The sequence below is a fragment of the Sturnus vulgaris genome, chromosome 1 (genome assembly GCF_052056855.1).
Source record: "Sturnus vulgaris isolate bStuVul1 chromosome 1, bStuVul1.hap1, whole genome shotgun sequence".
NCBI classification, from domain to species: Eukaryota; Metazoa; Chordata; class Aves; order Passeriformes; family Sturnidae; genus Sturnus; species Sturnus vulgaris.
In genome coordinates, this window is record NC_142243.1 from 70,282,951 (window position 1) to 70,308,753 (window position 25,803).

Consider the following 25,803-nt stretch of genomic DNA (forward strand, 5'->3'; position numbering starts at 1 on the left):
TGCCTCTTCAGAGCAAGTCCAGTTAATTTCATGTAACTGTCCCTACTCTCTGAGCTGATGACACCAATGAGAAGGCGTATTGATATATTGGCTACAATGCCCACAGAATCAAAAAATTACTCAGATTTATCAAATCTGTGGAGATAAGGCTCACAAGTGTTGAAAGATGTCTTTGATCAGAACCTCTTTCCCTGTGTGGAAAAGTAGAGACTATCATCTTGATCACCACAGCAGGTTAAAGGTACCTTGTGGTTTCCAAAAGCTTTCCTTCTGTGGCCACAATTTCATTTTTCTCAAGGCTGATTCTGCTGACTCGTGAAAGTGACTGTGACACTGTTTCTGAAGCTCATACTAAGCAATCCTGTGGAGGAAGAATGAAGTCAGGAAAACACAGAAGGTTTGCTTAGCAGGAGCAGTGCCTTTGCTGCTGGCACCAGGCAACAGGCTTAGTGTTTCTGGTCCCAGTGCTTATTTGGAGGAATATTTTGCCTGCTTCACTGCTCCATCGGTGACTAGTGCTGGTGGCATGGCTCTGGGCTATTTAAAAGGCTTTGGGGAAATGGCTGTGAAACAAGTGGCAACCAATTAGTATAATTCACATGTTGGTGCTTGAGTTAACACCGACAATGAGAATCTGAAGCTGTTTGCAGCAAAGAAGTTCTTGAAGCACATCCAGAAAGTGTTAATATGCTGCATGCCAGGTGGTGAGAAGGTCACTGGGACAGAGATAATGAGCCACTGGAAAAAAAAATTCACATGGGAACTTTTGTCTGCTCTAATTCTACCACCATTTCGTCTTTGTTCGTAGAATTGTTTTGCTGTAGAAGCTAATCAAGCTTTTCAAATACCTTTGAACACCAAAGTATAGAAGAATACACATTTATCATTGATTTAACCTGCTTGGTTTGTGCTTCCTCCCCCAGCCAGCTGTAATCTTCCTCCTTTAAACAGCTCTTCTGTGAAAGTCTTCTTTAAGTTGCACAGGCTCTAGTCCCATTAGTAGATTTCCCCTGTGAAAGATGAGCTAGAAAAAAATGTGGTAAGATAAGAGATTAACTTGAATATTCAGATTAGGCAGGGGCTTTTGTTTTCTGAGCTTCATGGGCTCTGCTAAGCAGTCTGGTTAACACAGCAAGGGCACAGAGGTAGTGCTCAAGAAGAGACCACTGTTCTTACCATCCTTAAATAATAGTTTTACAGTCCTGCCAAAGCATGGACAAAAATTGCTTCCTGCTTTATCTACATTCTTCTGATATCTTTGTGTTGTTGACTGATGAGCTGAGTAGACATACATCAGAGGGAGTGGTGGGCCCCAGTGCTGCTGTTTTACATGGGAGTTCAAAATGGCAATCCTGCTTTTCCAAGCCAAACCTTAATTTATACTGACCTCACTAATGATGCTGATGAAAGGCAAAGCCAGTGTTTCTCATACATTTGAAAGCTGATCTCCCATTCAGAGAAGAGGAAACTGATCTCGTTCACCCCATTTCAACACTGCACGTCTTGGGAAGTGCAAGTTCACCTACCTTTTATGTGACATCTGAGCCTATCCCCTTCCATCCACCAGTCAGCCCTGCACACAACCTGCTACACTGCACAAGGTCACATAAAAGTCTCTGTCTGGAGGAAGCACAGGAATGATGGGAAAACATCAGTGTGTCAACAGGGAAAGATATTAGTAAGGGATGATAAAAAAAAGTTCTGATGTGTCCGAGGAGGAGGGTAAATATGACAGGTAAAAACACTAAACTTTACTTGACACTATTCCTTTGACACTGGAAGGATAAATCTTTAAGACAGCTGCATATCCTTTTTGGTGGATTAACACCATTTCAGTTTGTGTAGTGCATCCAAATATTTCAGCTTGAGCACTCCAGATCCAGGGCTCTGTATATTTTTTCAAGTGCTTACAATTAGATTATAACCATCTCTGCTGACCGCCTTCACTGAACATCAGGCAGTCATGGAGCAGTTGTTTCCAACACGTCTGGAAATATCACCAGAGCCAAGAAATTAAATCTTCATGGCCTTTTTGAGGGGTCCAAGAATGTTAGTGCAGACAGCCTGCCTACTTTCCATTGAATACCTTGGCCAGTTACTCAGAACTGGATGTGCCATAGAGGCCTGCAAAGAAAGAGAAGAGGGAGATAGTTTTCCATTTGTGAGAGGAGATGGTTCTTGTTAGTAACACATCACAGCCAACAGTCGTACATTAACTCAGAGCTGGCTTAAAACTTCATAGCAGAGGTACTGCTGGGAGTAGCACCCCAACAGGACAGAAGTCAGGGCAAGCTGCAAAGCCTGCCTGAAGCACTGGGCAAATGCTTGGGGGTAGAGCTGTGTGAAGTTCCCTTGTGTTAATGGTACTGCTCCACTTGACATAATCAAGCAAAATGCATCTAAGAGTGCTTAAACTATGTTGACACAAGTCAAAGACACTCCTTGGCTGCCCTAAGACTCCCCTTAAATTACACACAGAGGCTTTTTATGGTGCTGGTTGATACCTACATTCTTACATTCTTTAGCCCACAGAGATGGGCACTGCTTTCCTCATGGCACAAGCATGACCCCACTTGGGGTCACTGGGCACATTATTTTGCTACTGCTATGCTGTGCTGTGCCTCTGAAGAAGTTTGCAGAGAGTGAGAAGGCATAAATGCAAAGACGAGCATCATAGCTCAAAACCTGTGGCGTTTTGCCAACTTTTATTTTAGATAGTTTTTCTTACCAGGTGGTCTACAGATCCATCACTTTAAGGCACCTGCAGGTGTCAGCTAAGAAAAGCCAGGCCACTGTCTTTACAGTAATGGGATCTGCACCTCCATGGAAAGTCTTTTGGAATCCCACAAATATAAAAATGTTTGGGAAAAACTACTCTGGATTACTTACTCCTTGTGAGTCTTGTTCAGGTTTATTTTTAATGGCTGCTAGCTGGTTGTAGCAGTACACAGAGCACATTTATAGGGAAATCAGTGTCAAGAGGTGAAGGTACAAGCCCCTCATTCACAGGAAGAGCACCTCAGTGCCAGGAGCAGAACTCTCCTGACTTTCTATCTGTTCAGGTGACTAGGCCATATAAAGAGCTTCTATCTGACCCACTGTTGCTGGAAAATTTATCACTAGCAGTATTGCTAGTGCATAAGCCTCTCATTTTTCCAGCTTGAGACAGAGGAATCTTGTGCTGTATGATTTTCCATGTTATTTTGATTTCCTGCACACTTCTTTTTCAAATTCAGGTGTTATTTCTTATCACTTGGAATGTGCTTGAAGATACAGAAGAATTCTGGCTTGTTTGTTGATTTGCTGTTCTTGCATTTGTTTCTCCACAGAATCTTATGGCAAGAGCCCTGTATGACAATGTCCCCGAGTGTGCAGAAGAGCTGGCCTTCCGCAAGGGGGACATCCTGACGGTGATAGAGCAGAACACGGAGGGCCTGGAAGGATGGTGGCTCTGCTCCTTACACGGCCGGCAAGGCATCGTCCCGGGCAACCGTGTCAAACTCCTGATAGGTCCCGTGGTGCAGGACAGCCCTTCTGGTCAGGATATGCCCAGCTCAGGACTGATGAATCAGCCCTTCAACCACCAAAAGATCTACCAAGTGCCGAGCTCACACGCCTCAGCACGGGACCCCGTCTACCAAGTGCCACCTTCCCACCGGCATCAGGGAATTTACCAGATACCCACTGGCCATGGTCTGGTGGGACAAGATATTTACCAGGTGCCACCCTCCATGCAGAGGTGTATTGATGGTCCAGCTGTGACTAACAAGGTGTGTGCATTTGCTTTTACTTCACAGCTCCAAACAGCTCACCTGTGCTGAGAGAAGTATGTGATTCAGGTTCCTCCCAGGCTGAAGCACATTTGGCCTATGGCACTCTCACATTTATATGTTCAAAATATCAGCTGCAGTAAGATGAACTTTCCCACTTATTAATGAACAGTTACATCATCTGCCCAAGTAATTTTTAATTAAAAATTATATGCTGTCTTGCTGTAGCAGTCATAGTGGGTCTAAACTACAAAGAGGAAGCAATGATTGATGTGACAAGGGCCGTTACTTGTAAGAGTGAGGAAACAAGAGGATGATGATAATGAGGGATGTTTTAATACTAAACCTAAACCTTTTAAGAGTGCGCTTGATGTTTATCTACAGTTAAATTTCTTGGTTGAAAGTGAGAGCTGCAGCAGCTCCATGATGCAGCCATTACTGCTTTATTGCATTTATGTGTGTCTCCCCTTACCCCTGCTGTTCTTCTTAAGTTCTCCTCATTTTCTGCCACTCCCTCATTTTACCTTCACAGGATACCTGACAGGTACCCTGGTGACTGAAAAAGATTAAGGAAGATACCAAAGGAAGGAAGTAGTACAAAGCCAAAAAGCAATTCTTTCAGTCCCTCTATTCCCAGTTCAACAGCTCCAGATATCAGCATCCTCCTTACCTTTACAGCTTAAAGCACAGCAGCATTAATATCCAATTTATGTGAGCAGATGATGGCTCTCTCAGGAAGTTCTTTACTGGTTTAAATTTTCATCTAATTTAGATTGGCAAGACCGTCTGTTTTGTGTTTTTCCCCCACATCACCCACAAGTCAGCCTTTTTCATGTCAGGCCTTTGGAAGACATCTTCTAATGCTTTTATTTCCTTGTTATAATTTAATTTTCCTTGATAAGAATAAATGGATTTTTTGCCTTCTGAGCAAGAGAGAAAGATCTTTGAAATCACTCCAAGTCAATTTATAAAGAGGTTTGCTTGTTCAGCTTTTCCATAGTTATGCTTTATAGGCTGTGCAGGAAGATAATATGAGAAAATTGCACTTGCTGCACAGGCAGAGATAGGAGCTTTTTTGGAGCAATTACGTGGGTTTTCTTGATAACTCCCATATATTTTCTTTCATTTTCTTCTTTCCATATAGACTATATACATTGAAATCTTTTCAAGAGACAGTACAGTGGATGCCCTCCAAGGTAATTAGTGACCACCTGGTAAATAGCCTATTGATGGGGCAGCACAGAAGAGATCTCATTTAGGGTATGGCTGTAGGAAACATTTTACAGCACTGTTCAGAGATGCATATCCAGCTGAGGCATGGGAGATGCACCATACAGCAGATCTGCACTAAGCTCTGTAGGAGAGCCCAGGGTATTACTTTGGAGCAAGCACTATGTACCTTCGTTTTAGTACCTGACTTGCCTAAATACTATTAGCACAGTTTTCTTAGCATGATGAATTCATGTTTCTACTCCATACAGAAAGATTTTTCCTACTGATTAGAGGTTTCTTCTCCCTTCTCCCACCCTCTCCAGCTCCAATGAAAATAACAGGACATTCTGCATAAACCTGCTAGGCTGCTAGGACTGTGTCAAAACTCTTGGAACACTAAGAGACCGAAATCTTTGTTTTAGTCTAAGTTCAATGTTCTTGTTGAGATACAAAAACCAGAAGCTGTAAAGCACCTGTTTTCTCCCAAGTTTCTGCCTAGAATTTTTTTCGGCAACATTGATTACAAATTTTTCTGAATTCAAGTCACCTTTAGAAAATTATCTATTTGTCAGAGTTTTAACTTGTTTTCATTTAATTCCTTGCAACCCATGGAAGGCCAGCTATGCTGCTCACTGTAAAATAACTAAACATGCATGTTTATAAAGCCTTTCATCCTCCATCAAAGTAAATGCCAACCTGCTTAGCCCTAGCCAATATTTGCTACTTGTTTTAGTCCTGACTTAAATAAATTTAGCCTAAGAGTCCTTAGTCTCACTATGTTGCATTAGTGGCTGGCAAACCTAATGGCAGCATCCTACTTTGATCAGAGGTAGATATATCTCTCGCTCCTTGGAATTGCTCAGTTCTACACTAAAAAGAGCCCATTGGGATTGAAACCCTGGCAGGCAAGAGACAACTTATTAGTGAAGGAGGTGTCTGAGGTAAAACTACTCCATTCTTTATCATCCCCATCTTGCTGTTTTTTTACAGCTACAGCTGCAACTCTCTGCTAATGCCTTTGTGAAAGAAAAGCCTAATTAAAGGGAAGCACTTTAGCACTTATCTCCTTTGTATGAGGTAACAGTCTGCCCTCCAAATCCTCCTCCTCTAGGGATCAGTAAAAGCAATCCTTAATATTAAGAAAAGCTGGACATGTTGAAGGTTTGATTTGGGGTTGTCTTAGAGTGACTTTATGATGCTCGTAAAAAACCAAACCTAACCTAAACCAAAACAGGGGTCTCTTTGCTTTGTCTTCCAAAGTGAATAATATATTTTCTCAGACTTGTGACACCTGCTTCTAAGGCTTAAATGAGCCACTCTGCCTCCTCCCATCAGCAGAATCAGCTGGTCAGAAAGCTGTGTATTTTGGTCTTAAGGATGTTGATGGGTTTTGCTGCAAGTTCTTGCTGTATGCAAGTCTTCTCCTTTCCCGTAGCAGGAATTAGAGAAGAAAATTGTGTCCTCTGGACGCTTCTGTAAGCGGGACCAGCAGCAGTTTCTGTGCTATCCCTTTCTGCACGTGTCTGCTTGCTTCCCTTGTGCAAACGTGTGGCTTGGCTGCCATACAGGTTTTGCAGGCAGGGCTCAGGAGCTGCTGTCAGGCAGGAATTGTCTAGCCTCGAGCAGCAGTAAATCAACAGCAGGCATGTTATTAAGCTGTGCTGAGGTAACGCATCTCCTCAGCCAGCAAAGCAAAGCCAGTCAAAAGGGAGTCCCGAGGCAGGTAATTACAGTGATTAATTGATTCTGGCCAAACTGGCTGCTGACAACAGAGCTGTATTGGCTCCCTCTATCAAATGAAAATAGCACCTTCTAGAACTCATTCTACCAATGACAGAGATAAGGAGAGGTGGTTTAAAGTTAGCCTTGGTTAGCCTCAGGCTTTTGGAGCTCTGCTGCAAGTTCAGTCACAAAACAATTCCACCCCAAAGTGTGGAGAGTGTCTGAGGAGCGTGAAAGAGGTGAAAGCTGGATCTTAGAATTTATTCCCTCTTTCTGTGCTCTGCCTTGGAACTTACTGTCTTTTGCTGCAGCCAGGAAAGAGAAAGAGACTTCAGACAAATCTGACATTCAAGAAACTTGGATTTTTTCCTTATAGCAGAATTCTGCATGGTCTTGAGTGGTGCTTTTGCATCTCATCTGCAAAATATGTGGGTAAATTATGAGGGAAGTCATTCTGTACGGATTGCTTTGAGAACATCCTTTGGGAAAGGTGCTGTCAAAGCACAAAGATTCTTTTGCATCTGTGATTAATCATTAGTTCACACCTAAGCTTTGAAGTAGGGAAAGCTACACATGAGAAAAAAAAAGTCACTGCTATAATTGAAACACTCATTTTATGATTCAGTGTTTCCCCTAGCTGATCTGTTGTGCTGTCCCTGCCATCCTGAAACTAGCATTAGCCAAAAAAATTAAGGGAATTATTTCCTTGCTGGAAAACAGCTTTCTGTAGGAACCAGCAGCTCTCCCGAGAAATGTTGATCAAGGAAACTCCACACAAAACAGAATGAGACAGATGTTTGACCAGGGAAGAGACTGCACTGTGGGAGTTACCAGCCCTGAACTACAGCTCCCACAAGGCTCCAACCAGCTCTGGCAGATAGAGATTAATGCCAGCTTGGAGCAAATCTCCTTTCCTGTTTGTTGGTCTGTTTGAACTGGAACACTGCGGTTCAGGAAACACTCAGATTTATCCACCTTTTAAAAGTGGAGAGAAGGGAATAGGGAAGGAACTCATCTTCATCCCTGGCCTATTTCCAAGTATAAACATGTCCTTGATAAACCAAGGGTTTCACACCCCGCCATCCTACTGTCTCTGCCTTTATCAAGAGGTCACTGCCTTCAGCAGGAGGTTTGGGTAAACCATGGCTATGGGAACAGACCTTGTCCCTGGTTTTTATTTATGTTAAGAGTCATGCTGGTTCCATGCACGAGAAACACCACCCCACAAGCAGCACCACCCTGACAATTCTGGCACAGACTTCAGTAGCAGGAGCCAGTTAGCCACATTATGACATTTTTCCTTCCAATTACACAAGTACTGTCCTAGCTGGGAAGAAACAAATGGCTCCTTATAATGTTTGTTCCAGAAATAAGCCTGCCTTTACATTATTATCTTCTTTTCCTTGCCTATTTTCACATTTATGAAGTAAGAAGAGGAAGATATTAAGCACAGTAAAGAGTTGTGTGGCGGATTATTTTGTTATCAGAAAGAATGGGATCATATCTAGTGTTTTGCAGTTTGTTGGTAAAATGTATTTACATTCCAAGATAATGTCCCCATTTACCCTCAGGCCTGAAATACCACAGTTTCCTGTGGTGGGGTTTCCATAAGTGGCCCAAGCAGTGATCATATAGTCCCTCTTTTCTTCTGCTTTCACATTACAAGCTCTGCTTTGGGGATTGGTATCCCTCGTAACAAAATATTGCTTCAGTGTTGAAAGTGCTGAGCACACAGGAAGTTTGCCGAGTGCAGCAGGAATGGTAACACATACCTCAACACTCAGAGCTCGCTTTCACAAAGTGTGCTCTAAAGGATGAAAATGCCTCAAAGTAAATGCAAGCTCAGTGGTTAAAACAGCATACAGCCCTTTTCTTAGGCTCGGGAGTTTCACTTGTAACTTTCCATGTGACGGTAATAGGAGAACAACCATTTTACTGATAAAAAGTCAGTGCAGTTAATCCCTCATCTACAAGGCAGAGTAAGCAGTAGTTAGTGACTGATGTGATTTGTAGAGAAGTATTTCAAGAAAAAGACTGCATTTTATTAGGCTGAGCAAATATATGAGCTCAACATTACTCCCTGTTCCTCCCTGAGCACAGGGCTCTTTTTCATCAGTTCTATTTGTAGACCAGAGGCATGCATTTTTCCCCTGGAGTATCAGAAAAAAAAAGGCCAGTTCTGCAATCTCATCCAATAACCATGGTCTCTAGGGACACAAATCTGTCTGCACAAGAGAAGGATCAAACCTTTGCTAAAAACAGTAAAACAATAGTAATAATAAAAGAAAAATGCAAGCTTATGGGCTCTTTCTTGGTGGTTAGAAACCTAACTGAACCTTTGGTTTTGTCTGAAACAAAACACCAAATTCTGGTAATCTAAATTGCCCTCTAAGTACTAAAAACTAAGCACAGCAGCAGAGCATTTTAGAAAAAAGCATTCCACATGAGTGGAAAACTGATTATTCAGAAAGTGAATTTCATCATAAGGAGGAAGTGTGGTTTCTGGAGATAGGAAATGAGTAGATGAAGACAGGTTGCTGGCCATCAGAAAATACAGTCCTAGTGAAATCTAAAGTCTTGGCAGGCATTCTATAATTTTTTACATGTTTTGATTTGGAGGATGACTAATTAGCATCAGAATATCATCATTCCATATGTTTGCATGAAACATTTCAATTTTTCTTTTTTATAAAGCAGTGGCAGTATTGCATCTTTTTTTTTTTTTTAAACATGAATCTAAATTAATCTTTCTCCCCAAACAGGTTGTTCAAATGGGAGCAAAGTGAAATTAAGGTAGTTAGGCTCCTAGGAGACAGGAACCTTCTTCCACAAGCCAGTCCATCCCTAATCCCTAAAAGACAGTAATATATTCCCTATATATTGGGTCTTATCATCACAACTTTTACGTATGCACAATCAGTCGTGACTGAGGTCTGGTATAATTATTATACAGATGGAACAAGCAATTAAGGATGGAATTTTTATCTGTTTAAAAGGTGTCTGTGCCTTCCATAAACTTGCCAAAGCAAGCTGTGCTAATCTAAACACCACTTACAAGAAGCACTTGTCTGTACAGCTGCCCTGAGATACCCATACAAAAATGGAGCCAATGCAGCTAGAGAGCCAGAGAACCTCTACAAATGAAATGAAATGAAATGAAATGAAATCAAATCAAATCAAATCAAATCAAGATTCTTCCTCCTGGAAGGTTTAATTTGCCTCCCTCTCTCTCTCGGAGCAGCATAGTTCCCAAATTAAATGATTTAGGGGCACTTGCATTGTTTCTGCCCAAGTGTACCTCTGAGAATGCTCTTGTGGAATTGACACTCTGGCAATGCTTCGTCTCACCCATTTTTTGCCCACTGGGAAATGCTGATTCACAAAAACTGAAATTGTTGACAGGGAAGGATCTGTTCTGAGAAATGTCTTAAAGAAAGGACAACAAGAAGTCATGGAAATACCCTGTTACAACAATTCCCAAATGAAGCTAACCCCCTCCAGTCTAGAAATTAAATATAGGAGGAAAGAAATAACAGAAAAAAAGATGAAGGACCTCAAAAGATTAAAATTATTTGTATGAAGTGAACCAAACTGTTTTTTGTTTCTGAGCCTTTAGGATTTCATGTCATTCACAACAGGACACTCTCTGCTCTAACTATCTTAACACCTCATCTTTTTTTTTTGTTTCCTCTCCTCTGCCAAACTTGCCCTAAATTTGGGCTTCTGTCTTTGAAAAGAGACAGTCACAGTATTACCAGCACAGAAAGTGAGTACCAGTTTGGTTCTTCACATGACAACCTTTTTTAAGTGGGGAGACTAGACAGACTGGGATGGCCAAAGCAAGATACTCTTCTTTATCATGGACAAGAGACTTGAATGCTGAGGTGCTGAGTTTTTCCACATACTTTCCATTTATCAAAACTGCAGCTCAGATGTAATCACAGTTTTCCAGAGAATGCTTTAGTGGACACGCGTATTTCTCCACTAAAACTTACACACAATAATTGGGGGGCATTCTTTCTCTGTAAGACTCAGCCATAGACATAATTTCGGAGTTCATGCCTGTTCTATCACCAGTCCTGTAATACATCAACTTTTTAGCTCTGTTGGCCAATGCATGCAAAAAATGATGATGTCTCTGTCTGCCTAAATATGAGTAATTGTCATGGAGATGACATGACACTGGTAAAACTCTTATCAAGAATGTTGAACAACTATCCTCATCACACTCCTCTTAAAAATGCTGATAATTTAATAGTAATTGTATGATTTGCTCATCTCTCTTGTTCTCCTCTCAAAAATGGGACATTTTCAGAGGTGGTGCTTTGACTCTCTTTAATTACATTTTGTAAGCAAGAATGACTCTTACCAGAATCTTGGAAATACCCCTTCCCAGTCAGCCTTGCAATTCAAGGCCAGCCAGCACCAAGCCTTTTCCACTGAAGCAAGCAGAAATGTTGCTCATAACACAACTGGCAGAAAGCCCTAGAGCTGGTGAGAGAGAGCAGGATCATGTCATGAAATCATTAAAAAAAAAAAAAAAAAGAAAACACCCAATCAAATCTTGCCTGTGACAGAACTGTTGAGATTTTTTTGGTGCTTTGTACAGCTCATTCGGGAAGATCTGGAGATAGAGACCTTTTTATCTGCATTTAGTTTGCAATCATGAGCATCAGTGAGAAAAAATTCAACACTATCATCTAAAGCTACAGCTAGTGCAAGTTCAGCACTATTCCACCACACTTCATAGAGCCCTGTCATTTTCTACTAATCAGAGCTTAGGACATTTATGTAACTCCAGAGATGGGTTTTTTTTAATTGTTTGGAAAGACTATAAACCTGCACTTCAGATTTAGGAAAAAAACCCCAAAATTTAAAAACAGTGTAATGACCCTGCTTTTGTGTACTGATTAATGGAAGAGGAGAAGTTAAAAGTCAGGATTAGGTTAGCAGTTGGTTGCAAAGCCGTTGGTTATACCCTTTTCGCCAGCAGTGAGGGTTTGAATCCAGGCTAGCTTGTGATGTCACATTTTTTCTCTTAAATTTGTTTCACAACTTGTGCTCTGTATCTGCAAGACTTGCAACTCAAAATTTGTATAAGCCTTGTTGAAATAATACAGCCTCAAAATTGTAACACCCATTTCATTGCATGCTGTTGTTTACATGAGAATACCACAGGGGCTTTTTTTGAGACTGGGCATCTACGGATGAGGCACTTCATAGGCACATCTAAAAGTTTCTGTTTAAATGCCTGAGCCTGCAGAGTTTAGCATTTTTCATTTTACACACCATGAATAAGTGACATGTGGACCTGCTTTAGTTTTTGAGAGCATTTACAGCAGAATCTTCATAGGTGTAGGTCTTGGACAGCAAATGGAGATAAAGTGCAGGAGAAAATGAGCAGGCTTTTTGAAGATGAAAGCAGCATCAAGAAATAAATCCATTCTGTACCAGGGCAGTACTTGCCATGCGCTCTTATCTTCACACATCTGAATATTCTAAGAATCTCTGTGGTGAGCGCCCACTCAAAGAAAAGCAGAGGTGTCACAGTGCGCCTTGGTGCTGCGTTCCTTTCTGCTGCCACAGCTGATAACTCGCTCAGCCCAGAAATCAATACAGCCATTTCTGTCCATTTCCTCTTGCCTGGCAGACACATTTGGGTCTTAGCACTAGAAACAACTCATAGTTGAGCTACAAGTCCAGTGCATCAGAAGAAATGCCTCTACAGACTTCCTCCCGTCTCTTCCAGCTTGTGAGACTTGATCAAAGCTCTCCAACAGCTCAGTCTTGGCAGAAAATGCTACACCAGAGCATTTTATAATGGCCCAATGTTCATACCTTATTCGGATTAAAATAAAGTGCTATGAGTTCATAATCTTAAGACCTATAGCAACTTACAAACCCAAACATTGCTAAGAGTATCCTTAGCACATGTGAAACTTCAACCTTTACTCATCGGCAGCAGGGAAATACACTGTATGTTATTGTATACAGCAAATTAGTAAGTAAAAGCATGGTTGCTTGGTTTTTTTCAGAGCAGGCAACATAAAGTGATACAGTAGGTATTACTGTCAGGAAATTTGTTACCAATCACTTAAAATCCTGATGCAGCTTGCAGAAGACATGAGAATAAACACTATGTGCTTTCTGTAAAAATGACAGTTTTAGCCAGCTAGCCAGGTTCTTTCAAATACCTAAATTACCTGTCTCTGTTTTTCAACTCAGCCTTCTTTCTGTTCAGCTTAGCTACTGAACCTTTCCCAAGAGGGGGAAAACCTCAAAACATTTAAAGAAACACACATGGCTTCCTAAGTACAGGCAGCAGAACAGAAAGAATGTCCAAGAAGAGGTTCACTGCCTCATCTGACATCATTCAATGGCTCCTGCCACTGCCTTGCAAAAGTCTAGGACTTCCAGAGAGAAGGGATTTTTTTCCCCTTAATTCTCTCTGATATTTCTGTATATTCTCTTTGTCTGTTTTATGCTCGTTACAAGCCTAAGAGATCCCAGGTGGCTGTTCTATATCCACTTAAGGGCCTCAGGAACAGAATTTCAACAATTAGAGTTTCATATTGAATTTACAGAAACAATTTACAACAGTAAGCAGACGTGATTTTTTTTTTCCCCATTTCCTTACACTTTGATTAATTTTTCCCACATCCAGGCTTTATGCCAGCCCCCTTTCATGCTCCACCATTTGGCCTCCTCCAGGGCAGAACTCTTTCTTCCCAGGGTAAGCAGTGGATGGCAGTAGCTCAGCAGCTGCTGAGCCCTGCCCATGGGGTGAAGAGGAGAGCATCATGAGCTGAAATATGTTTTAATACAATTCTTGGTCCCGATTTAAAATATATATGCCCCTTCTTTCCCACTTTCAAAAAGCACTATTTAAAATTTATTTTAAAAGCAGTCGGCAGGCATCAGTGGGATCTTGGGATTGAGAGGCCGTACCTGGAAATACCAAGCTGCCCTTTTTAGCTCTCCTCTGCCTGTGGTTTGGGTGGGGCAAGGTGTTGCAGGGGTGCAACATGCCTCTGATCAGTTCTGTCACCTGTAAAACTCACTTGTTTCCCATCATTCTGCATATCAGGAATTGCAGCTCATGGGATCAGGCCAAATTCTGCCCTGCATGTTACTGCTGTAAATTCAGAGTAATTTTGTTTGCTTCAGTAGGTTTATTTGCTCTTTGTTCTTGTGAAACAATGTAAACTACAGTGTTGTGTAGCTGCTGTAAGCACGAGAATGGTCTTCTTGTTGCCGTAGTTAGGAAGGTTCTCTGTTGCAGCCTAACATGCATTTTAATCCTGAAAGAAATAGAATGTTGGTTTTTCTCTCCCTATATTTAGGAAAGTGGGATTTAATGAACCACAGCACTGGATATTTTGTAAAGTACATGCACATTCAGCTCTTTTTTCTTGGTTAGGGACATGCCATTGGCATGGAAAAGGCCCAAGTAATTGCTTTTGGAAGAGCGTGGTCTTCAGCAAGAACAGAACAAACTTTCTGCTCAGTTGTCTTTGTTTTGCAGTACTGAAAGTCTGAAGGCTCATTACATGTTTCAGCAGAGCCAAAGCTGGTGCCTGTTAGCTGCTCTGCACGGATTAAGTGGTTAACAATGTTTTGAGAATGTTGGGCTAGATAGTTTGTGGGAACACCATCTGTTTCCTTTAACACGTAAACAAGGAAAATTGCTGGTTTGAAATGAAGGATTATTTTTTTATACTTGGATGACCACAGGCATTCTTGAAAGAGAAGAGGTAAAAGGAAAAATAGTCCTCGTGAGGTATGAAGTGCAATGACATTTGTTAGGAAATAAATTTGTGAGTGTCAGATGGGGCTGCTATCCCTGTTCTAGAAGTGGGTAATGTGGAATGTTTCCTTTGCAGTCACCTCCTTCCTTCTGAATTAATCTTCAAAAGTAAACTACCATCAAAAATAAAACCATTAAAAATGGTTCAACAGTGCATTGGAAGGGCTGAGCATCCCATTCAGAAGCAGCAGGTTAATTTAATATATTTATGGGTAAATATTCAAAATCAAATGTTACTTCTGACTGAGTTTGGTACTTCTATACTTCATCTGCCCAGCTACCTCTCTCTTCCTCAGGCAGAAGCAGTGCAACCCCATGTCCTGATAGCCCATGAGAGGTCATGAGAGTAAGAACAAATGCCCCACATTTTCCCTTTGTCAAGTAGTGTGGGCATTCTTTTAATTACTGTTACAAAATGTTAACTCAAGATAAACTTTGGTGATGAACTGCTTCTATTCTGAAGTGACCAGGAATAAGCAGTACAGCTTAATGAAAAGCTCTGGAAGGAAAGACGAGTGAAGGTACAACAGGAAACATTCTAGTAGTCAGTGCAGACCAGATTATCATCTGCAGGAGATGTTGCTGTGAAATTGCTCATGATATGTTCTTACTGGATAACAATCCTCCACACAGGAAAATACACCAAGTCACTGGGAGAAAAGAAGCTGTCTTTCACGTTAGCAAACCTTTATTGTTGCTGGGTTTCTTAAAGTAATATTTTCTGCCTTTCACTTAACTTTTTTGAAAGCCTGAAGAGGAGCAGTTATAAAAGCATCTGACTCATTTTTATTTGAAAAATAAATGCCACTGTAAGTAGAGTGCACTGCTGAACACAGCCCTGCAGACAGCTCAGGTCTTCTGTCCACAGTTGCTCTTGCAGGCAGACTTTACTCACGAATACCCAGAATCAAGCATTTTGTGCTTTAACTTCACACTTTCTTTGACAATAGCCAGACACACCCAGAGCAGGGTTTTGTTTCAGCCAAATAAAGGAGTGACACTGCTTGACCATTGCTTCAGGTCTGGGAAAGAGCAAAAGTGTCTAGATGATAGAAAAAGTCCTGCAGTGCTGAGTGAAACTGGCTTCCTTCCTCTCGTCCATCGAGCTTTCGTGTAGCTTTTTAGGGTTCTATCACAGCACAGTAAATTAAACTAGCACCCTTGGAGTACTGTAAATCTTTCATATAGCATCTGGTATGTCAGGATTTTTTTGAAAAATGGGTAAGGCCTGTAAAGATGAGCTACCAGACTAACTGCAGCTGCATGAAATTCCTGTGTGCAGAGTGAGGAAGAATTTCTCTGCAAGTACTGGACATGAGCAAACTTCTCTTCCATGCATGTTCCAGGCTCCATGGTGCAAGGATATAATTTGTTCTGTGACCAGGAATTCTTGTTACAAAAGCAAAATACCATATTTACCTTTAAGAAGAAGAAAAAGAAGAAGTGGTTTTACTTGTGTGTGTTTAGTGGTGAACTTGGCAGTGCTGGGTTTATGGTTGGACCCACTGGTCCTAAGGGTCTTTTCCAGCATTCTATGATTCTATGCCTTATTACCTGTGCTGCTTGGATCAACTCCCTTTTTTATATTAGAGGCCTGTGACTTTGTTCATGGAGATAATTCTCTGAGCAAGAAGAGAATGGTGGGGTCTTTTATCACAGAATTCACAGAACGAAATAGGTTGGAAAAGACCTTTGAGATCGTTAAGTCCCACCTGTGACCTAACACCTCCTCATCAACTAAACCATGGCACTGAGTGCCACATCCAGGCTTTTTTTGAAGATGTCCAGGGATGGTGACTCCACAACCTCCCTGGGCAGACGATCCCAGTGCCCAATCACTCCTTCAGTGAAGAATTTTTTTCTAACGTCTAACCTAAACTTCCCCTGAGACAGCTTAAGACTGTGGCCTCTTGTTCTGTCAGTCATTGCTTGGGAGGAGAGATCAACCCCTGCCTGGCTATAAACACCTTCCAGGGAGCTGCAGAGAGTGATAAGGTTTCCCCTGAGCCTCCTTTTATCCAGAAGGGGTTGTCATTCAGTTTCTAGTGTAGAACAAACCTGAGCCAGTGGGTGTAAAAATTTCACACTGAGCAACCAATATCTGTCTTTTTGGAGCCTGATACGTCCTGAGTCCTGCATTGTCCATCTAGGCAAGGAGCAGCAGGTGAAGCAGAGCCAAACTGCAGCAGTGCCCCCTTCCTCCTGCTTCCAGGGCTGTGTGGGGCCTCTGGCTGCCTGCCATGAACACCCTGTTGTTTCTTTTCTCTGGGATGGTCAAGCAGTTTCCCAGCATATTAGCAAGCAGCCTAATGCCACAGTGTTCACAACAGCAGAAGGGCTGGTGGAGATGGACTACCCAGGAAACAGCCCTTTATTTTTACTGTACATTGTCAGTTCTCCCAGAGGATCACTTTAACACACCGAATGACTCACTGAAGCAACTCCATGGTTGTAATTTTGGAGCCCTTGGAAGGAATGTCTGAGTAAACATGGCTTAAAACCAAATCCTTCTGTTCTTGACTTGGGTAGAAAGCATTTGACTGGCAGTACACAGCTGGGGAGAAAAAAAGGATGCAAAATATATATGGCAAACTATTCTGGTTTGGTCACTAGCCCTCACTGGCAAAAAAGGCATGAAGTGATGTTGATACAAGTTAGAATTTTCTCTGGCAAACAGAATAATCCCAATATTAACATGAGAGTGGCCTGGGAGGGATACTATCTGGAGTGACCTATTATGGGAAGCTTCTAGTAACTTCAGAAAGAACTTCCTTAAAAGTTTTCCCCATAGATACCTTTTACAATGCAGTAGGTGTGGGACAGGAACGGCCTGCCATAAATGTAATATTTTTAGATTCTTTGAAAAAAACCTCCTATGTACGTAATTGAGCAGGAGTTCTCTCATATGCAGCACTCTGAAGACTGTCACTTCCAGTTCCTGTCTTCTGATGCTAATTCAAGGAAGGGCACTTGCAAAAGCCGTGGTCTTCCCCCTCCTGCCAGGCGTGGGCTGTTCCTCCTTTCCACAAGACAGTCAGGGCAGGGGCTGGTGCTGCCTTGGGCTACTCACTGAATCAGATCAGTACTTGTGCTGGCAAGGCACCCACTCAAGGGGAAATCCAGCTTCATGGTACAGGACAGACTACACAGCCAAAGCTGGGCAGCAGGTGAAAAGAGGGGAAGCCTGTGTTGTTAACATAGCAGAGAAGAGGTAAGGGTTAGCATAAGGGACTTTCCCTGAAGACCTCAGTCAATAAAAAGTCAGTGTGAAATCTGGCCAGGATGTGAGGATTCCTTACAGCAAAAACAGCCACGGGATCCTTCCTGAGCGTTTGGGTAGAAATGCTGTTGGTGTGACTTGCATACATTTCTAAGGAGTTAGGTAGCTCTGGTATAAAATTTTCCCCAGCTGAGTACAAAGCCACATCTTATGCAAGCCTATGTAATTTGCCGTTTTATGCCTTTGGTTACAGTATATATATTTTTTTCTTAGAGCTAGGTAGCGCCAGCAGGGGTTAAGATGTCAGCATTACCACTACCAATCCAGTTCTCTTTTGGGGTTAGGTAACATTTCTTTTATACCACACTGTACTGAAATTCTGCTGTGCAGATGCTGTCCAAGACTTAAGGCATTTATTTTTCACCAGATTTTATTTGTAGTCTTTATGGTAGGTGATGGTTTACAAAATGTAAATTCTAAGCTTACTTGCTTTTTAGAGGCTGTTATTGCATTATATAATTCAAGAATGGCTTGACATTTCCCATCTCTTAGCCACTAACAGAGAAAAAACAAGTAGAGACAGCAAAATGGAATGTCCTGCTTTGGAAGGTTTAAGCACGGCATTTCTATAGAATTTCCAAAACCACAACTCACACTCAGTTCTCCAGGATGTTGTGCTATGGAGCACAGTAACACACGGAGTCCTGTTGGAGTAGGTGGAAAATACCTCTACAAGCAAAGGTATAGACTCCAGGAGCCTAGACATAGTATTTTAAGCCTCTGACAATGACTGGGGACACTCACACCTAGCAGGATGAGTGTACACAGCCCTGGTCTCAGCGAGTGGGCGGTGCAGCCATCACCTGTGCTAATGGGAGGTCAATGGGAAGAAAGGACCGAGCTGTCAGACCTGCACAGAATCTGTAGGAGACAGTGTAGAGCACTAGCAAACAGTCATGTCAGAGCTGGTGTGGAAAGAAAAAATGGTGCATTTGTAGCTACTAACACTGATTTTAGAGTGTTCAGCTCTCAGAAGGGTAGGCAGACTGGTGTTACTAACATTGCCAATGAAGCATGAATGTTAACAGGACTGGATTGTTTATACCCTGTGCAGTGACAGAGGGAACATGCCAAGATCCTCAGAGACTTAACATTTCCTCTTTTTCCTTTACCCACAGGTAATAACACCAGTCAGGTCAGGACAAGGTTATGTTTATGAATTCCCTTCCAAACACCAGAAGGATGCCTACGATATCCCCCCCGTTCGCCCTCTCCAAGGGGTAGGTACCAATAAAAGTGCCAACAGGGCTGACAGAGCACAAAAGGTGATGAATTTCTACCAGACTTTTATGGGCAAGGCAAGTTCTCTCGTTTCAGAGAGAAAATATGTTTTAATTAGATGCTGTGGCTTATTCACAGATCACAGACGTATTTCAAAGTTTTATTTGATGTTGACTAAGATTTGGCAGTACACCAAACGCAAAAGTCCCATTTGTTCTCTCTGTTTTGATCAAAGAGTTTATCTGAACAGAATAAACTTGCTGCCTGGGAACATTTTTTTCCCTTGTACTTTGTTGTTGCATAGTTGACAGTAATTCACTCAGTAAGGGTAAAATTATCGCCTAGATGAACAGCTGCTATGCAGGGAGTTGTTTTCAACATCTATTGACTGCACCATGTCACTGAGCTTGAGCTATATCTTTGTTCTGGGGAGCACCATTAGCAGTCAGTCCCCAGGACCACAGACTAGTAGAGTGGATGCTGGCAAGACCTGGAGCTCAGCCACCCTGGATGTGATCAGTTCTGGTCACATGTGCTCCCTTGTTCACCCCAAGAGGTGTCTGTAATAGACTGACCCTGATTTACCTCTCAGGAGGGAAGTCAGCCATGACTTCATCTCTCCAGCCTGCTCTCCACACCACTGCCCAGAGGAGACGTACATTTCCTCCTAAGTGTCCAGAATTCTAGGCAAATCCAAGATGTTCTCCCATACGAGAAGAAACTGAAGAGCTCTGGTCACATTCAAACTTTCTGAGAGGAAACACAGAAGCTATGAAAATTCAGCTAGTAGCAGAGCTTTCCCTGAGGTGACTTGTTTTTGTAATCAATTTATTCTTTCTTCAGATATATGACATTCCCCCCACATCAGTTAAGGGGCCTGCACTTCCAGTTCCCATGGGAGAAGCAAAAGCTTTAGGAGTGTATGACATACCACCTGCCAAAGGGGTAAGCATTACTCTGTTTCCACAAGATCCCGTATTTTTGTGTCTGCCAAAGACATGTTCTAACAAGGGTTCATGTATGATCCTGAAGGAAAAGGAGATTGGTGAAGTGAAGCACTGCATCAAAATTAAGGTTATGAACTATAAATTGATAATTAGACCTACATTATCCTTGTGGCAGCATGCTGCCTTTTTGGATTTTGCTGCTTATGAAAATTTGCATTGAGATGAGTGATAAAAAGTGAGATATTAAAACTGACTCTCAGTCAAACTTAAGATAAGAAGCTGACTTGTTGAAAGTCAGTAGCAGATCCTCCATCCCAAATGGAAGATGGTAAATATTTTGATATTCTAGTCAAAGGTTTCATGTTTTGTTTTCTGTGATTCAGCTGTATGCTGCACCTCCATCTGCATGCCAAGATGATACAGCCCCAAGGGAAAACTTGCAGGATTTTTCATCTACAGTGGGCCACAGTGTAAGACCAGAAGGAGTGTATGATATTCCTCCTCCCATCACCAAAGCAACTGGAAAAGAACATAATAGGTTTTCTCCTGAGAGCCTATTATTGCCAGGTGGAATGCCACAGACACAGGGTGTTTATGACATCCCTACAAACCATCAAAACCATTTTCTTGGACAGCAGATTGCACCTGAAAAAGATGTTTATGATACCCCAAGGGGAGTTGCATTCCCAGGACAACAGACAGGACTCAGTGAAAGTCCCATCACAGAAGGAAAAGAAGGTGTCTATGATGTGCCACCAGCAGTCCTCCAAGACAATAAAGGATTACAGGATGTGACTGATGGGATGAATAGGTTGTCTTTCTCCAGCACAGGAAGCACAAGGAGTAACATGTCCACGTCATCAACGACATCAAAAGACTCTTCTCATTCAGCATCAACTGCACAGGACAAAAGATTAATCCTTGATCCAGACACAGCTATAGAGAGGCTTTATCGCCTCCAGCAGATGGTGGAGGCAGCTGTCAATCACCTCACAGCCTTCATTACACCAGACTGGCGGTCCTATGGATATATGGAGAAACACATCAATGAAATTCACGCTGCTGTGGATAAGGTAGAGCAGTCGCTGCTGGAGTACCTCCAGTTTGCCAAAGGATCTGCAGCCAACGCTTCCTGCCTGTCCGAGTTCAGCCTCCTCAACAAAATGAGGAGGGAGGTGCAGAGGCTGGAGGACTCTCACCAGATCCTTACCCAAACCAGTCATGACTTGAACAGCTACAGCTGGTCGTTGAACGTCCTGGCTGTCAACAGAGTGCAGAACAAGTGCGATGACCTGGATCGGTTCATTATGGTGGCGAGGACGGTTCCAGACGATGCCAAGCAGCTCACCACCACTATCAGTGTCAATGCAGAGCTGCTCTTCAAACAGGCCCTGGGCAGCTCCCGTTTCAAAACCATACCAGAGAATATAATGAACACTCCTGACTGTGTGTATGACAGTCCTCAGATGCAGCGACATGCAGAGAAAGCACAGAACCACTGCAGCTCCCTCCCCCCGCTCCTGAGTAAAGGCCAGCACCCTTACAGTGCCACCAGTGAGGGCTCAGAAAAAAGCTGGATGGATGACTACGATTATGTTCACCTGCAGGTGGGTAAACCCAACACCTTCTTCTGCACAAGGCCATGTAGGAATTGTCTGTGGGTTTTGTAGAAGCTTGTGGGAAAGCAGCAGTCGACTGCCACACTAATGCATATTCGAGGGTAATTTCACCAGGGTGATTACTTCCTGTCAGATAGGACTGTTGGATTTCTAATAGTGATAGCCTTTTGCTCTGCCACACTATCCTTTCATTTTCTGTGCTCTTTGTGGTGCACTACCAGTGAAAAAGCCAATACAAAGCAGCATGTTTCTTGGCCTGTGAGCTGCCATTTAGCTAAGGAGCCGTTTTGATTTAACACAGTCTCTTATGTTATGCAAAACAGGGGAAAGAAGAGTTTGAAAGGCAACAGAAGGAGCTTCTGGAGAAAGAAAATATCATCAAGCAGAGCAAAATGGAGCTAGAGCACCATCAGGTATGTTCTCCTGCGTGTATAATTGCCCTGAATTGCAGCATTGCTCACACAAAAGGAGCACTGGTCAAATAGAGCAGGAGGAGCATTTACCATAGCAGCATGCAAAGGATACAGATAATAAAAAGCAAAGAGTTTAAAAACTCTAAAAATTCACCACAGAAGAGAAACAAGCTTCTGTGATGTCTCACAGCAGGTCAGTCACAAAGCCAGCTTGAGAACTTGGCTTTCCTGACCTGCCATCCAGGTCCTTAATCACTGGACCATACTGAATACATGTGCCACCTTCACATCTGCTCAGTGAACATTGATACCATCAGCTTAAATGTTGTGCTGAACATCACTTTTAGTGCTAAAAAAAGTAGGTTCACAAGATTGAGGGCTGTCACTTTTCCCTCATATTAATTCTTCAATATGTTGTTGCCATATCGCATGGCAGAAAATTGTACAAGCAATGAGGAGGTGAGATTTAAAGGGTTTTAGTCTCAAAATCCCACAGAGATGACAGCTTTTTAAGTTTGTGTAGGAGTTCATTGCCACTTGGATCCATCTCTCTCATTTGTGATTTCAGAATACTTCAAATGAGCAACAGCCTGTAAATTCAGGAGTTTGGGTTGTTGTTTTTTTTTTAATGCAAATGAAGGATTTTAGATGTTTCTCCCTTCTGAACTCTGCACGTTTGGATCTATGGTAGTCAAGGCACTTGATCTTAGAAAACATCCTGTTAACTTTTTACTTAGCATAAGGTTAGTGTAGGATACCCAGGGGCATCCCGTAATACATAACAACATCTTAGGAGAATACTTGCTGATGGGAGCTTTTGTTTTCCCTGTCAGATCCATCAGTTCCAACGTCTGGAGCAAGAGATCACAAAGCCAGTAGAGAACGACATCTCCAAATGGAAGCCTCCACAAGCCCTCCAGACCTCCCACGACAGCCGCCTGCTTTTGTTCTACTCCGACCAGTGCGAGACTCACTTCAACTCCCTCCTAAACGCCATCGATGCCTTCTTCAGTTGTGTCAACTCTTCCCAGCCCCCCCGGATCTTCGTGGCACACAGCAAGTTCATCATCCTGAGCGCTCACAAACTTGTCTTCATTGGGGACACGCTAGCGAGGCAAATGACGACTCAGGACATGTGCAACAGGGTGATGAACTCCAGCAACCAGCTGTGTGAACTGCTCAAGAGCGTTGTTCTGGCCACCAAGGCGGCTGCCCTGAGTTACCCCAACACAATATCCCTGCAGAAGATGGTGGACCGAGTAACAGAGCTCTCTCATCACGCACAGTTGTTCAAACACTCACTAGCCCAAATGGCGTCCTTGTGAAACCCAGCAGAGCCCAATCTGTGAGCAGCAAAGCAGAAGAGCAGACAAACTGGAGCTATTTTTATGTAAATGTTATCTTTTTTTTTAGATATTTTTTATTAAGTATTTTAAATACATTCTTATGCATTAGAGAGTCTAATCAAATCAGGGATCTGGGAATATTGTCTGGTTCTGTATTATGTTTCTTATACACATTTAGATATGTATACACAACGTATATGTATATGTTGCTACCTTCCTTAAAACATCAATTAAGCACCTTAAAAATTACGTGTCGGGTAAACAGTGCATATCTTTTGTATATACAGCCTGTTTCCTCAGCATATTTGTTAACTGGATGCTGCACTCTTTTTGTTTCATTGCATCTTGATGCTGGTGCATGGACTTGGTTGTGAAACCTACTTGTAGCAATCCATGAAGCAAGTGTAATGGTTCTCATAGAACTCCATTCCCTTCTTAGAAATTACTTTCTATAGGTTAATTCTGTGAAGTTTAACTCCTCTTGATGTTACTTTGTTGTGAAAAACATTTGGTCATTCCAACCCACATAGATGCACAGCTGCAATGAGCAACATATCAAGCAAGGCATACAGCATTTGGGAGAAAAGCAGTTTTAGGCCATGCAAGAAGCAGGACCTTCAAAGGAGGAAGGCAGAATTGTATATATTTAATATCTTTTGGCAGTCAAATTTTGCTGTTTCTAATAACTGCAACATGGGATTTCAAAACCATGGATGGATTCCCAGCAATGTAATTTCATACATATTTACTTTGTATGTCCTTGCATTGGCAACTTAATTTAACAGTCAGGCTTGAAAGCCTCATTGTTTATGGACTTAAAGTTATCCTGAGGGCATCCCAGGTTCCATTGGGCTTATCTTTGAGGCTGTGGATGAGCAATGTTTCAAAATACCAATCCCTTTCAGAAGGATTAACATACAAATTGTATTTCGTATGGAAAGAAAAGAGCTTCATTTGAAATAACAGATATTTTAACATCTCTATAGCATATACACAATTTAATGAAGAAATAGCACTTAATTTTCTAGGACTTATTATTGGGAATTAATTGCTTCTGTTGCAATTCTGATTTTTATTCAATTACTGGGCTTTTTTCTGGAATTCTGCATAGATGTTGGTCTTTTCTGCACTACACTATTGCCAAAAATGATGTCCTGTTTTAATGGACCATTCCGTCATTAAGTACACACAGTCTCACCTACTAATTTTCAATGTAGACCTTTAATGTTGTTAGTAGAATGTTAGGCTTCTTTAGAAATTTCATGTATGGTGGTCATTCCAAAACCCATATCAGCTTATTTGTCATCATTGCCTTCTGTGAACCCCCTAAAAATAAGTCACAGAACACTGTTTGCCCGTGGTTCCCAGCCTAAAAACTGTGCTTCAAAGTGAGCAGTAGCTCAGGAAAATTCCAGGTGATTCAGGCATGTTTAAAGCAGAAACACTTCTGTCCTTATTAATTCAAGGTAGTCCCACATCGATGTGTTTGGAGCCGTTGCCAGAGTGCTGGTAACTACATGGTTGTGAGATCAGTAGTGCCTGGAACACAGGCACTTCTCACTTCTGCCTGACTCCTGGCTTTCCCATTTCATAGCTGAACATGTACCTTATTGAAACGGGACTTGTTGTCCTAGAACCATTTCAGCAGTGTATGAAACCTCTCAACCTTAATGTATTGTCTTTGAGCAAAGACCCCTCTTCATTACCATAATGTTCCAGAGCGCAGAACATTCCTGGAAGGTCAGTGGAAGACAGCACAATCCCACATGGCTCAGGATGGGCTCCAAGGCTTGGCCTGGTGTAACATCCTGAAAGGGCAGTTGTGATTTTGTAACCTATAACCAGTTGCCAAAAAGCAATCTCTGTGAACCTGTCTTGTGCTATTGTTGTTTGGAATTCTTTTGGATTTCCTTGTCCATTTTTTTCATTCTGTATATTTCTGTATATTCTTAGGAAGTGAAAATGTGTTTCTAAGTGTAGTGGTTATGTTGATAGTTTGTGCTTTCCAAAGGAGAACCTTTATTGCAACCCTGTATTACAGTTTGTTATCTTGTAGAGAGTCATTTCGAAATGATTAAAATTACTAGCTTTTTTATATAAAAAAGGCAGCTTGGTCTTATTTTTTCTTGTTTTCAGAATCTTCTAAACATATTAAAAGGAAGTATTGTTGCTTGCTAATATTATCAAAGCCATTCTAAAATGAGGAACTCATTTTCCATCTTTTAACTGGTCAGTGCTTGTAGTGTGAAATGAGAACTTGGGGATTTAAGAGGAAGGGGCAGACAGTTTCTCTGCCGGTCCAGAAGCAGCAGGTGAATCACTTATACAACTCAGCTACACAAGCTATCAAGTCCAAAATACAACTATCAGGGCTACAGCACACTGAGCCACAATCCTGCCTCACTCCTTGTGTGTGCTCCTGCTGCATAAGCTGCATCCCGAACCACCTCATCCTAGTACCAACAG

General features: G+C 42.0%; 1 protein-coding gene across 2 annotated transcripts in view; it reads left to right on the forward strand.

Annotated features, from left to right (window-relative positions):
- NEDD9 (neural precursor cell expressed, developmentally down-regulated 9) overlaps window positions 1-25,445 on the forward strand; it is a 38,163-nt gene extending 12,718 nt beyond the window's left edge. For both annotated transcript variants that reach the window (XM_014878706.2, XM_014878698.2), the window contains exons 2-7: window positions 3,330-3,770; window positions 18,910-19,011; window positions 19,856-19,957; window positions 20,343-21,566; window positions 21,902-21,991; window positions 22,825-25,445. In XM_014878706.2, the coding sequence (XP_014734192.1) occupies window positions 3,330-3,770; window positions 18,910-19,011; window positions 19,856-19,957; window positions 20,343-21,566; window positions 21,902-21,991; window positions 22,825-23,316 (2,451 nt within the window). In that variant the 3' untranslated portion in view covers window positions 23,317-25,445. The remainder of the gene's footprint in view (window positions 1-3,329; window positions 3,771-18,909; window positions 19,012-19,855; window positions 19,958-20,342; window positions 21,567-21,901; window positions 21,992-22,824) is intronic.
- Window positions 25,446-25,803: the final 358 nt, after the last annotated feature.